The following is a 15,707-nucleotide window of genomic DNA, read 5'->3' as shown; positions in this document are numbered from 1 at the left end:
TTAAGATTAACATATCTAAATATAAATCACATCGATGATTGATGGTTGTTACTATAGTAATGATAATTGATATTGATGATTTCAAATGATGGCTAAGAAGTGACAGTTAACTTTATTGGCTAAAATTAATGACAGTTTTAAATGAAGACGATAATCATAAACGATGAGATAATAATAGTAATAATGGATCACAACAATAACAATAATGAACGAAATATGTAAACTTTTATCTATATATAGAAATTCTTGAATTACCAAAACATATTAATGATAGGAAGAAATTGTCAAGTAATTTTGGATGTATAAACTACAGTAGTCAACATTGATAGGTTCATATATTAATCCCTTAAAATCTAAGCAAACATTTTAACTTTGTGTTTATCTTTCTTGATGCTCTCTCCGCTCAATAATGTTTATTCACTATTAACTTGACATATAAATTAAGAAATAATAAATAATAAAAGTAATTTATCATATCATTCTTTAATATAATACATCATAATATATAATAGTAAAGGCAAAATATAATAGAAATGGTTAAATTATTCTATTATTAGATATTTATTTTTAGTACAGTGGACGAGTAAAGATGGACGGAGAAAATATTTTAATTTATAGTTTCAAAATAGTATATTTTATTTTGTTAAAAAGCTTTGTCCTTTTGTATGCTAACCTCCCTGCATATATATTTTTTTAATGGGGAACTTGAAATATTTTTATTTGAAGTACAGTGTGTATTATATTATTTAAATTTGGATTTCAAGAAAATCACTGTCACTTTGTGCATAAATTAATCTTAAGAATTTGGGTTAGCTTCATTCTGACATATGACATCGTAATTAAAAGTTGATTCATTGAGTTTAACGGTAAGATTGATTGTCATAATGAAAAGGAATATATGTTATATTTGATTTCATTGGCGAGAGAATACAGGGTGTATTTTTTTAAATATATTTATGTATCAGATTAATAATTAAATAGCATTTTTTAGACTCTAGTTATCCATAAAATTTATTTTGATTTTATGATATTTAACTAAATATATTCAGTATTTAATTACGTGAAATGTGCACTTTTCATTCATTTACTTATAAATCATCACAAGTTTTTCAATATCATTTTTTCATAATCGAGAATCTTCGAAAGTTAGTAGTGCAACGTTTGGAATTAAATAAATGACATAATTTTCATTAATAAAATAACACAATTTGTATTATAATACTGTTGAGCCGGGGGTCTATCGGAAAACAGTCTCTCTATTTCTTCGGGGCAGTGGTATGGACTGCATACATTCTACCCTCTTCAAACTTCATTGTGTGAGAATATACTAGGTTTGTTGTTGTTATTGTGTTATAATACTGTTGAATATTGAATGTATCAAATTCAAATGTGATATGAGATTTACATAATAACTTATAAAATTCTAGGCGAAAATATTGATAAATTTCTTTGTCTGTTTATATCCAACTTAAGCAATACACAAAGGTAGGGGCAGCTCCATGCCTTAAGAAATTAGGCACATGCCTTAGGCACCCAAATTTGAGCGGTTTTATTTTCTTAGCAATAATAAAATTATTATAGGGTTTATTTATAAAAATATTTTGTACTATTGATTTTAATTTGTTTGTCTTTTTTAAATATGTAAGCTTATAGAATTAAAGAACATTTTTGGTGTATTTTACATATCTTTAATTTAATAATTTAAAATTAATCTTTTTTTTAATATTTTTAAACTCCAAACACCGTGTTAAGTCGAAATAAATCAAAAAAGAATTAAAATGGAAGGAGCACTATTTATTAAAAAAGTAAGAAAAAAAATCATATATCCAAAAAAGAAATAACTTTGTTTCTCAAAATACTTTTGTAAGAGATATATTAGCAACTTTGCATTTTTAAAAAGTTAGAAGAATAGACTTTAAATTAAGAAAATATTTATTTATTTTTTTAAATTAAGCCTCCGATTCATTTTTGGCTTTAGGCCACCAACGGGCTTGAGCTGCCCCTGCACAAAGGTAGAATCAAAATTTAAATTTCATGAATTTTATAACGTATGAATTTAAATTAATCGAGCTTTATTAAATGTATCAAATATATGGTAGGTATTCAACTTTTATTTTTTTAAAAAAAAGTGGATTGTAATTTATTTTCTTTATTCTTGTGGGTTTGGGGAGGGGTTTGTATATTTGATGCTTCGATTTGTAATTTTACTGAATATTTTGAATTATTTTAAGACATGCCCTCATTTGTTTGCACTTAATGAAGGTGTGAATCTAAATGGTTCAGATTTCAGACAATTAAGTGCATTTGTTTTTTATTAAGGTTTTAACTCTTAATAGGCCTGAATAGGTCTTACTCATTCAGATCTAGAACCAAGTCTTAATAGCTTATGAAGAAATATTCTAGCGTTGGATAATATTCACCACTCTATTCATAATCAACAATCACCACCACTAGTCACCTCTGCCACCGTCACCATTTTCATCCACCACCCACCTCCACCATAACAACCACCATCGACAAAAAATACCACTACCAACCACAATTGTCAACCGCTACCACACCTATCACCTCTTTTATTCTAATTATATTCACCGTCACTACTGCCGTCAACAACACCACAATCAGCAATCACTACCGGTCAATCCTACTACCAACCAACTCATCTATCACAACTAGCACCACCACTAACTACCTCTAATACATCACAATCTCTACACATTCTTTAACCGCCACCTCCATTGTCACTAGTAACGCCACCTCTACCACCACTTCAATCAGTACCATCACTACAATTTATCTCTACTAATAACCATCTCCACCATTACAATTTATCTCTACTAATAACCATCTCCACCATTACAACAAATAACATCTCCAACTAGCACCAACACATCGTCAATTATCATGCATTCATGTTTCAGCCAACACAATCAACACCTTAAACTACTAACATCAAGCAACGTCACATCACAACAACCACCACCACCATCAATCGTCACCATCCTAATAGTCACTACAATACCAACCATCACAATTATCACCACTAACATTATTAATCAATAACATCAATCATTGTCACCGCAACCACCATTTTAAGCCATCTCCACTATCACTAACAAACATTAATATTTTTTCTCAATCAAATACTAATAATTTTGTTGTATTAAATTACATACTCTTTTAACATATAATTAATTTTTATTTGAATTGTATTTTTTATTTTATTATGTATACAAATAAATTTTTTTTTTACACATTCAGATGTTAAAAAACAAATGATCTTAATCATTCAGTTTTCAAATATAAGACAATATCTTAATCATTCATATGTGCATGACGGCTGAATCTTAAAAAAAATAAATGGAGCCGTGAGCAGGAATCTTGTGGTCACGCATAATACAAGAAAATGGGACATTATTTTTTTTAAAAAAATAAATATAATAATAATAATAATAATAATAATTGCTGAGATTCTTTTTAATAATTTGCAGTATCATTTTTTTGATAATTTGCTCTATCAATTATTTAGCAGTTTGCACTGTATGAATTTTCATGTCATTTTTTTGAATATTTTATAACACAAATGATGAAAAAGAGAAATCATGCAGTTATATGGTAATTATTTGTTACGGCCTATGGGTAAATATGAAGAAATTTTTCAAATATGAAATCAAAGTCTAAGTTGGATTTGAAAAATTTATTTCTAATGTGATTTTTAGTAAGGATAAAATGGACATGGGATTTAAATTATATCGCTATCACTTGATTGAGGTGTAGACTTCAAAATCTCGATGAATTCTACCAGAAGAACTTAATTTATCTTAGAGTTCTTGGACCCTACCCTACATTAATCATAAATTATGCTTATAAAATATCCCATAAACTCGTATTCGTAAAAAAATCGAGATCTCTAATATCTTCAATATAGACATCTTGAATATCCATAAACTCATGAGATATTCATTTTTGGCAAGCAGGCTGCTGCGCGAGTACTTTTTTTGACTTTTGCTGCAATAGAGGAGATTTACATTGGACTAGTTAAAAAGACTTAGATAACACACCGGATTTACATAAGAAAAAATATGTAGAGAAAAGAGGTTAGACTAGTCATTGCACTAGTTGCATCTACGAGCCTCCCGCTTCGATACCATCTCTTTTTTTACCAGTCGAGTTGTCCTGTCAACCTTTTGCGGTGCTTGCTTTCTAACTAGAACTCACACAGCATAAACATAAATGAGAACTAAGCATATATAGTATGACTCCCTAGCGCACAGAGAAAGAGTAAGCTACTTCACTCGAGAAGAAGAAATACGCTAACGATCGGCTCAGATAAGGATGCCTCCTCTTATTCCAAGCTAGCTCCGATGTAAAGACATCTTGAATATTCCATAAACTCATGAATACTCATAAAGAGATCGAGATCTCCAATATCTCAGACATTCAATAAACTCATTCCAATAACAGATTTGTACTCATATTTATCAATAAAAATTCTTGTTTTTTCAAATTTGAGGTCTTCAATATCTCATAAATTTAATCAAGAAAGGAATAAATTTATATCCATATCGTTTATCAATATCAATAAAAAAATTTGTTTCTTTCATATTTTATTTGTTGAAAACATGAGGTTGTAGAGAGGTTATTTTTAAAAATAATCTTAATTTAAATAGTAAGTAATACATATTAAAGCCACTAGAAAAACTATTTCTAGAAAAAATGAAAACTTTTCATAACTAGACAACTCTCTGTATTTTGGTAATATTTCAAATTTAAAATTCAATATTTTAAACCACTGGTGGAAATATCAGCCACAGCAAATTTACTTGCAATATCACAGTTAATATTACTTCATTTGTATGACATTTGTGAACTTCAAGAATTTACTATATTTACAAATCCTATTCACTGATAGTTGATAATTCACAGGGGCCCCACATGATCACACATTGAAAATAGTCCTCTTATACTAAAAACAAAATAACTACTCCATTACTTGATTTATTAAATTTATTAATATCATTTGAAACTCTAAATTTATTTATTACTACTTCATCTGATTATTTAATATTAAAAATAATAGAGAGAAAAATAATAAAATTTTCTTACTTTATTAAAATAGATAAATAAAATAAAATATTTGTTTCGGATATAAGAATTTAATTGTGAAATTATAATGAGTATATTATTATGATTGTTGATATAGAAGCCTAATTATGGAATTACATTCATATGTTATTATATTGTTATATATTGTTGATGTAGGAATCTACATTATCCAAATCATACTAAATATGTTATTCTCGTTTTTTGTTTTTAATTTAGCATTTGACATCCACATTAGAGTCCCCTAAATCAGAATTCGCACCAAAAAGTTTCACATTGAGGGTAAAATGAGATCGAAGAAATGCTAGGATAATTTTCACAAATTTCAGCTGTTTAGTACCTAATTACACCATATTCCCATTCTTTTCAAAATCACATAAAATTTTGAATTTTAAATTTTGAACTGGCTGGATACATTACTTTTGATTGCGATATAATACTCAGTTGATTCCGTGATATTTCTTCCCGATTTCATGATATATCGCGATCTTAGGTAAGGTATATCAACATAAATTACTCCTATTATTTTATTTTATGTGATATATTTTGATTGGACACGAAATTTAAGACTTGATAAAAGACTTGGTAATGTTTATTAAATTGTCCTTTTTAAAAAAAATATTCTACTAGTATTATTTTTACTTAAATGGATTTTATAAATATGATCAATAAAAATAAAAGTGAAATTTCATCTTTAAATAGTTATTAAGTAAATAAAGGTGGCATTCTTAAATTGCAACACATAAAATGAAATGAAGAAAGTAAAAATTTTGAGATTTTTGTAATTATTTTAAAGAGATAGATTTTTGATAATAATAGTAAGCTAAGATATGATAATTAAAATTCTCATTAAAATAATTTAATATTTTTTTTTTTAGAATAAAGGGAAAGTCAATTTTGTCCCTTTGATTTTCTCTATATAAAAGAGTATCCTGTCATACATTCACCACCATATACTCCCATCAAGTTTCCTCTTGAATCTCTCCCTTTTCTTCTCCTGCTTCTTCCTTTACCCCACCCCCACGCACCCCACTACCCCATCATGTCTTGCTCCGTCGACCAACTCGCCCCCTTCCTCGGCCCCAACACCACCGACGCGGTTTCCGCCGCCACATACATCTGTAACCAATTCACAGGTGTTTCCAACAAGTTCATCGACACAGGTTACGCCATCGACTCTACGTATCTGTTATTCTCTGCGTACCTTGTTTTCTCCATGCAACTAGGTTTCGCTATGCTCTGCGCGGGCTCCGTCCGCGCAAAGAACACGATGAATATAATGCTTACGAATGTCCTGGACGCTGCTGCTGGTGGACTTTTTTATTATTTATTCGGTTTCGCTTTTGCATGGGGTGGTCCTTCTAATGGTTTTATTGGTCGTCATTTTTTCGGGCTTAAGAATATGCCTTCAGAATCATTTGATTACAGTAATTTTCTGTATCAATGGGCTTTCGCCATCGCAGCCGCCGGCATTACAAGCGGATCAATCGCTGAACGAACTCAGTTCGTAGCGTATTTGATTTACTCGTCTTTCTTAACCGGGTTTGTTTACCCGGTTGTTTCTCATTGGTTTTGGTCTCCGGACGGGTGGGCCAGCCCGGGTAACGCTTCGAATTTGCTATTCGGGTCGGGTGTGATTGATTTTGCCGGGTCGGGTGTGGTTCATATGGTAGGTGGTATAGCTGGGTTTTACGGAGCTTTAATTGAAGGCCCGAGAATCGGGCGGTTCGATCATACGGGCCGGGCCGTCTCGCTTCGTGGACACAGCGCGTCGCTAGTGGTTCTAGGCACCTTTCTGTTGTGGTTCGGGTGGTACGGGTTTAACCCGGGTTCGTTTAATAAGATTCTATTGACGTATGACGGCGTAAGCGGAGGGTATTATGGTCAATGGAGTGCTGTGGGCCGTACCGCGGTGACCACGACTCTAGCGGGGTGTACCGCGGCGCTAACAACTCTTTTTGGTAAGAGGATCTTATCGGGTCATTGGAACGTAACGGATGTGTGCAACGGTTTGCTAGGCGGATTCGCAGCAATCACGGCTGGTTGTTCAGTGGTAGAGCCATGGGCAGCAATCATATGTGGGTTCGTAGCAGCATTAGTATTGATTGGTTGTAACATGTTAGCAGAGAAATTTAGATACGATGATCCACTTGAAGCAGCACAATTACATGGTGGTTGTGGTGCGTGGGGGATAATATTCACAGCCTTGTTTGCGAAAGGGAGTTATGTGGATCAAGTATACCCGGGTAAACCGGGTCGACCTCACGGGTTGTTTATGGGTGGTGGTGGAAAGTTACTTGGGGCACATGTGATCCAGATTCTAGTTATATTCGGGTGGGTCACAGCTACGATGGGTCCACTTTTCTATATACTTCATAAATTCAAGTTGCTCCGGATATCTTCGGATGATGAAATGGCGGGTATGGATCTGACCCGACATGGTGGATTTGCTTATTATCATGAAGATGATCCAAAACAAGGAATGCAAATGAGGAGAATTGAACCAACAATCTCAAGTTAGAACCAAAAAAAAAAAAAAATCATCTTTAAATTTATTTTATTTCCATATATGTCCTTTGAATGTTCTATTAGTAGTATTTGTTTTAGAAAATTAATATAAGGATTTTTGCTGGTAAAGTAATCATGAGATCATGAGTTAAGTCGTGAAAATAACTTTTATCTATATACTCCTAGATTCTCTTATGATCTGATATCTCATGAGTTCAAATTGTAACAATAGCTTGTGGTTTGATTTAGGGTGTTTGTGGAAAAAGAAAAATGGATTTTCTAGGGGTAAATGGGTGGTTGTGCTTGAAGATAATGTGAATATGGACTGTTCTTATTTATTATTATTATTATGTCTAGGGGTGACTATAAACATTGTACTCTATCTTTGTACATATTATGTGTATTTAAATTTACCATTATTGTGGAACCGTCAAGCTTGACTTTGTCTTTTGTATATTTACTTTTTTCTCATTTTTTCTATGTACTTTGATTATTGAAATTTCGCTGACAAAGACAGTAAAGAATAGTAGTTGGTACTTGCTAGTTGCTACCACAAAAATTGCAAATAAATACCTAACGCTTTGGCCATAAATTCAGTTAGAAACTTGAAATATTTAGTTATTGAAGTTTCGTTGAAAAATAGTTTTTGAAATTTGTAGATTACTTGAATTTTTTTATTTATTTTTTTGAGGTTTTGTGTTCAACACTTTAACTAGTCTAGGCAAGTTTTTCTTAGATCGACCTTACAAAGAAATTGAAAATTATTTTCAAAAAAGTAATCAAATTTAACGAACAATGTGTCTAATTATTTTAAAATAATTCTCTCAGAATCTAAGGTCAAACAGAAGTTTTACACTATCGTACTGCTCATCACACACTTTTGTTTTAGAATAGTCAATACCACTATTTAATAGATGTTGTAATGATAACGCTTGTTCAAATATTTACAACACTGAACAAATTTGAATTAGTAGAATTTTTCCTATTGACAACAGAAGAGGGAGACTTTTAGTAGCTCAATTGGTCGACTACGTAAATTTTTATTTTATTGATAAATTTTTTATTTTTCACTTGTAATTTTTTCATCATTTTTTCCTTTTTTTCCACCCCTAACTTTATTTATTTATTTTTAAAAAGAAAAAAAGATAAGAATGGTGGAAAGGGTGATTCAAAGGTATCTCCTAGTGTAGAGGGTGACCAAAGACCTTTGTGTGAATGGGAGAGAATCTTGTGAATGCCAAAAAGATTGGAAAAAGTGATTTTTCCATTGCATTTAATGCTAACATTTTTGTCTATGAGTGGGTCCCCATAATAATAAACATACACATAATAAAAAGACAAGTAGGACCATTACGGGACGTTATAAAAACTTTGTGCCTTTTTGTGTTATCTTTTTGACAATTGGGTGGTGTGATTTCATTATAGTACGAAATTTATAATTTTTTTGAAGAGTATTTGTAATAATTACGATAATTATCAATATCAAGTATACTTATAATATATCGAGTAATTGTTAGTCAAGATTCAAGTGTCCTAAAAACTCACCGGGACAGCTCAATATATTGTGTGGTCTAAAGCAAAACTTCAAAATGAGGCCTTAAAAAGAAATTGTATATTTTTTATATTTGAAGTTTATTTCTATAACTTTATGAGATGCAAAATTATGAGTACATTTGTTTTACAATCAATTTCTCTTAATAATTTTCATTTCATTTAATTGTATATTTAAATCATTTCATTTTTGTTGAGATGATGTTGATCTTAAGTATGATTTTAATAATTTTATTTAAAAGATTTCTTTCAATTAAGACAAGTGTTATCAGTGGCGGATGTAGAGTAGAAGGTGTGGGTTCTCGGGAACCCACATTCGTTACCGTAAGGCTTAAAATTACATAGAAAAATCGTCAAAAGTTATAAATATTAATAGGTGGGAACCCATAAATAAACCAAGGAATAGCTCTTAGTGGTAGAAAAGGAGCCCTTGGGAACCCACAAGTTTAAAATTCTGGATCCGCCTCTGAGTATTATAGGAACTCTATATTCAGTATAAACATTTAAAAATTAATAGAATTTTTTATCTTATTGTTGAAATATTTCTTACCATTCTACTCCCTCCATCCCATTATAATTATTATTTTAATTCATTTCACGTCCATTACATAAAACAACAAATATAAAGTATAGTTATTAAGTTGCCTTATTTATTAGATTTTATTTAGAATTGAGAAGTACTAAAATTAATTTCACGTGTTTCTACGAAGTTGCTATCAGCTTCATCTATTATTAGAAAAAGCCAATTCATCAATTGCGGTGGAGGATTGAAATCCCTTCATCTTTAATCAGCGATTTCTGATTTAAGTCTCTAAAAATGAATAAAAATCGCGTTGGAAACGCCACGTTCAGAAATAAACCCTGTAATGTGTGAATTTAGATTTAATCAGACCTCGATATAAATATCGGATGTTGAATTATTTTTTTTTTAGAAGGAAAAAAAAAAAAAGCAATTTGCTTTGGCCCCTCCTATTTTGACAAATCTTATGGTTATGAGTTATGTACAAGTACTTATCTAGCTAGTACTTTCGATTATTTGGTTTATTCTACCTAATTAATTAATGAAATCTAATTATTACCAAACTAATACCTATTCACTTTAATACATCATTTTGTTTACGTTGCTTATAATGTTTATCCACTGACAAATCAACTCTAATAAACCTTTCAAACATAAAGATGATGTTGCTGTGTGATTAGAAGAAATATAATGTCCATTAGTTTGAATGAACCTCAACAATTCATAAATCCCAAAAACCTTATCCCTAATTACTCTCTATTTTTGTTCTTTGCTAAATTACAAATAACCTCGTATTTTAAAATTTTTGCACACATAATTAGCATTTGAATACATAATTTTGAAGTTGAGATACATAATTTTAAACTTAAAAAATGTAACAGTTAATTACTCTATTTTTGTTCGGATAGATAATTAGCATCCAGGTACATAATTTTGAAGTTAAGTTACATAATTTTGATTAATGAGATACATCAATTTCCGAAATTATTTGATCGAGATACATAATACATTAACTAGACAAAAGGGAAATACATAATAGTATCTGAAAATTTATGGATTTGTGGATGTATCCGACTTTTTTTTTTTTTTAAAGGATTTAGGTAATTAATAAAAATGATAGAAATTTTATGTAGTTTAGCAAAGATAAATTGTGGTGTTATATATTTTTTCCTTCATTTAATTTCACAAGTTTGGAAGTTTTGTAGGCCTTGAAATTTTATCAAAATTAAAATTGAAAATTACAAGACGAACTGAATTAGTATTTTTCAAACTCTAAGGTTCGTATTCTGGAAACTATTTCATTCTAAATTTGAACTCGTATCGATAAAAAGGTACATATTTCATTGAAGATCATCTAGAATATCCATAAATACTTACATTTTCAAAGAGATCAACATATCAAAAATCATCTTTCTCAAATATCAAAGTGTTGCCAATCAAATACATTAATAAAGAGGTCGACATCATCTTATGTTCGAGAAATACCCTATGTTCGAGAAATACCCTAGTAACAGCGCTCAAATCATAATTAAAAAAAATATACTTACAATCTAAATCTGGAGTCTAGTAATAACATTATGAAAATGAATTTGAGCATTACGTTTACATAGTACTCCCTTCGTTTAGAATTAGTTTGTCCCTATGGACCTGGCACACCCATTAAAAAAATATTAATCATGTGTTTATTTTACCAAATTAGCCATATTAATTATACTTTGAGAATATAAATTTGAATAAATATACTTTATTTAGTCATTTAATAGCGAGAGTAGTATTAAAAAACATAATAAAATCCTCTTGATTTCATCAAAGAGACAACTAAATTGAAACAAATATTTTTAGGAAGAGGGTCAACTAAAACGAAATTGAGGGAATAGTTATGAAAAATTCAATAAGCTCGAATATAAAATTAGACATTGTTTTAACAAACTTTGTACTTGACGGTACAAAACAGGTACTTATTGTTTATTAACAGCAATTCATGAAGTAAGAGTTATGTTATCATTCATATAAAATCCTAGGAAACAATCAAGAGAAAGTTATGACTTATGTACAAGTACTTATCTAGCTAGTACTTTTAATTATTTGGTTTATGACTTTATTCTACCTGATTAATTAATGAAATCTAATTATTACCAAACTAATACCTATTCACTTCAGTACATCATGTGTTTATGTTGCTTATAATGTTTATCCACTGACAAATCAACTCTAATAAACCTTTCAAATATATAGATGATATAGTTGTGTGATTAGAAGAAATATAATGTCCATTAGTTGGAATGGACCATGACAATTCATTTAATTTCTCTAGTTTTGGAATTTTTGTAGTCCTTAAAAATTTATCGGATTTAAAATAACTAAAACAACATAAACATACATCTTAATTTACCATATTTATACAAATCTTCACCCTTATAAAGTAATTACAAAAAACTTCGTTAATTATGGTTCTTCGTTGGATGTACCGGGAAGCTAATTATGTACTATCTTTTACGAAGAAAAAATACATCTTTGTTGAATGTATTATGTATCTCGACAGGCCCAAATTAAAAAATATGTATCGGGAGCTAATTATGTATCTTTACAAAGAAAAAAAAGTATCTTCGTCAGATGTAACGAGAGCTAATTATGTTTCTCGGCAAACCCAAAATCTTAGTAATTATGTAAAATGTTGAAATTTTCTGTAACTGAGCTTCAAACTGTCGGGATTTATGTTGTTTGCCTTTTATAATAGGTCTTTACAAAACAAGCTCATTCAATATTTTTCAAACTCTAAGGTTTTGTTAGAATTTTTTGGAGACTATTTTATTCTAAATTTTAACTCATATCGGTAAAAAAAAAAAAGGTACATATTTCATTGAAGATCATCTTGAATATCCCATAAACTCTTACGTTTTTTAAAGAGATCAACACATCAAATATTGTCTTTCTCAAATACATTAATAAGAAGGTCCACGTCATTTTATGTCCGAGAAATACCTTATTAACAACGCTCAACAACAACAATAACAAGCCCAGTGTATTCCCACTAAGTGGAGTCTGGGGAGGGTAGAATGTACGCAGTCTAACCGCTACCTCCGAAGAAGTAGAAAGACTGTTTCCGATAGACCCCCGGCTCAAGATAAAGGAAAGTTAGCAAGATCGTAGTAATACGTGAAACAAGATGTGTGGGATAGAAATAAGCGAAAACACGAAAATACGGGGAATATGCAAATAAAAGATAGGTAATATGGAATAAGAAAAGGGACACCCACCTAGTAATAGCCTACATTATCGGATCCTACCCAAAGACATAGCCCTAGTATTACTATTTCGGCTACACAAGAGCTCCCTAAATACTAGTTACAAACGACACATGCACTAGCCTTCTACCCTTATCCGTGACCTCCACACTTTACTATCTAGGATCATGTCCTCAGTAAGCTGTAACAGTTCCATGTCATGTCTAATCACCTCTCTCCAGTATTTCTTTGGCTTACCTCTACTCCTCTTGAAGCCATCCAACTAGCTTCTCACACCTACGCACTGGGGCATCCGTGCCCCTCCTTATCACATGCCCAAATCATCTCAGTCTTTCTTCTCGCAACTTGTCCTCCACCGAGGCTACTCCCACCTTCTCCCGAATAAGCTCATTCCTAACTCTATCCCCTTTAGTGGACAACACTCCACACCATACAACATGACCGGACGCACTGCCACTCTATATAACTTGCCTTTAAACTTTACAGGCACCTTCTTATCACGCAACACACCCGAGGAGAGCCTCCACTTCATCCAACCTGCTCCAATACGCTTACAGACATCCTCATCAATCTCGTCATTTTCATGAATCATAGACCCAAGATACTTAAAACTATCTCTCTTACAGACAACCTGGGAATCCAACCTCACCACCATATCGTCCTCCTGCTTCAAGTCACTAAACTTGCATTCCATATACTCTGTCTTGGACCTACTCAACTTGAACCCCTTAGATTAAGGGTTTGCCTCTAAACCTCTAATTTCTCATTCCCCCCTCCGCGCGTCTCATCAATCTACAATACATCATCTAAAAATAACATACACCAAGGTACGTCATCCTAAATACTCCGCGTCAACACGTCTATCACCAGCGCAAACAGAAATGGACTAAGTGTCGATCCTTGATGCAACCCTGTCTCGACCGAAAAATGTTCTGAGTCTCCTCCCACCATTTTCACCCTAATATTTCCTCCATCGTACATGTCTTTAATGACCCTGATTTATGCCACCGGGACCCCCTCACCTCCAAACATCTCCAATGAACCTCCCTAGGAACTTTGTCATACGCCTTCTCCAAATCGATGAATACCATGTGTAAATCCCTCTTTCTTTCTCTATACTGCTCTACCAATCTCCCCACTAGGTGGATTGCTTCTCTCGTCGAGCGGTCGGGCATAAATCCAAACTGATTCTCCGAAATGAACACGACCCTCCTCAATCTCCGCTCAACCACCCTCTCCCAAATCTTCATAGTATGAGTATGACTCAATAGCTTAATATAAAATTAGACATTGTTTTAACAAACTTTGTAGTTGACGGTACAAAACAGGTACTTGTTGTTTATTAACAGCAATTCATGAAGTAAGAATTATGTCATCATTCATATAAAATTCTAAATATAAAACAAAATCACAAATCAGCAATCTTTTCAAAAGCCACACACAGAGAAAAGAATTTTCTTGGGAAGAGTTTACTCGGGTACCAGAGGCGGATCCAAGATTCAAAAGCTTTGAGTGACGCCTTATTTTGAACAATAACGTATACTTCGTACGATATTTTAGGATAGTGGAATCAATATTCAAAGAGTAAACTATAATTATATATATCTAACAAGTATTAGTATTACATGAAGACTTGCCTAATTGGTATGTCAAGTGCTTTGTAAAAAAGAGGTCACGGGTTCTATGTTGTTTTTTTAAGAGAAAATAGACAAGTGCTAAAAATCATTCTAAAAGTAGCGGGTTTCAAACCCGCGTTGTTAGAGTTAAACCAAACAATTTCGACCACTTACACCACTAGTCCCTTTGATATTGTGGGTGCCAAGCATAATATTTATACATTAACTTGTATACAGAGTTTCATCCGAGAAATGCGGATACCGTGCCACCCCATACTTTCTACATAGATCCGCCCTGTCGGATACAATGTTTACATAAAATAATTAGTTAATTCAAGATAGTGTGACATCAATAATAAATAATGATGGTTTGATTTATGGAACAACTCGTTAAAGAAAAAGACTTGACGGATTTTTAAGTCGACAAGTTTCTGAAAAAAGCTATATAACACCTTCGACCATGAGGTTGTGTTCGAGTTAAATTTTATAATTAATAATGTTTGTCTTTGTTTTCAAAATTAAAGTCATAAAGTTAAATCATTAGCGTACATTATGTTTCTTTAAAAAAAATAAAAATGAGCAGACATTGAATGTGAAACTTTATTATATGAAAAAGTGGCATGGTCAACTACGTCTACAAAATATAAGGGACAAAAATATTCATGGAAAATTATTGGAATTTGGATTAATTTATTGTTTGGTATACATCACTATCATTCAAGACTTTTATAATTTTGACGAAATGTTTTCGTTGAATATTTCAATCATTTCAGAAGCATCTTATGGCTATCTATTGGAAATGTTTTAAAAGAACCAATATGGGTTGTGGTGCAGTGGATGAGGTTATTTCACCCCTAACTAGAGGTCGAGAGCTCAATCTTGGGTATTGAGAAAACTCTATTGGGAGCGTTGTTACCTTAATGGGCCCTGCAACGCGCGATTCGGATTAGTCAGGGCTCCAATGCGGGCAGATGGAAACCAAATAAAAAGAAAAAAGGAAATGTTTTAAAAGGAAAAAAGTACTATGTCTTTTAATTATTTTTTTTTTAATTTGATATGAAGTTTAAGAAAATAAAAAAGATTTTTAAATGTTATAAATTTTAATTAAAGATATGTAAATGTGTTAAAATATATTTAAATCTTGTAGTCTTAAATATGAAGAAA

General features: G+C 31.6%; 1 protein-coding gene across 1 annotated transcript; it reads left to right on the top strand.

Moving 5' to 3' along the window:
- The first annotated feature begins 6,042 nt into the window (after nt 1-6,042).
- Nucleotides 6,043-8,045, top strand: LOC107864547 (ammonium transporter 1 member 1). Its single transcript, XM_016710957.2, has one exon. The coding sequence runs from the start codon at nt 6,146-6,148 to the stop codon at nt 7,622-7,624; it is 1,479 nt and encodes a 492-aa protein (XP_016566443.2). The 5' UTR covers nt 6,043-6,145; the 3' UTR covers nt 7,625-8,045.
- The last annotated feature ends 7,662 nt before the right edge of the window (nt 8,046-15,707 follow it).

This window comes from Capsicum annuum, chromosome 3 (assembly GCF_002878395.1).
Source record: "Capsicum annuum cultivar UCD-10X-F1 chromosome 3, UCD10Xv1.1, whole genome shotgun sequence".
Lineage (NCBI taxonomy): Eukaryota > Viridiplantae > Streptophyta > Magnoliopsida > Solanales > Solanaceae > Capsicum > Capsicum annuum.
Note: the sequence above shows the minus strand (reverse complement) of the source record. Positions and strands in the feature narration are given on the sequence as shown.

Coding starts and splice junctions, on each gene's coding strand:
- LOC107864547 (XM_016710957.2), top strand. CDS start 6,146: ATGTCTTGCTCCGTCGACCAACTCGCCCCCTTCCTCGGCCCCAACACC.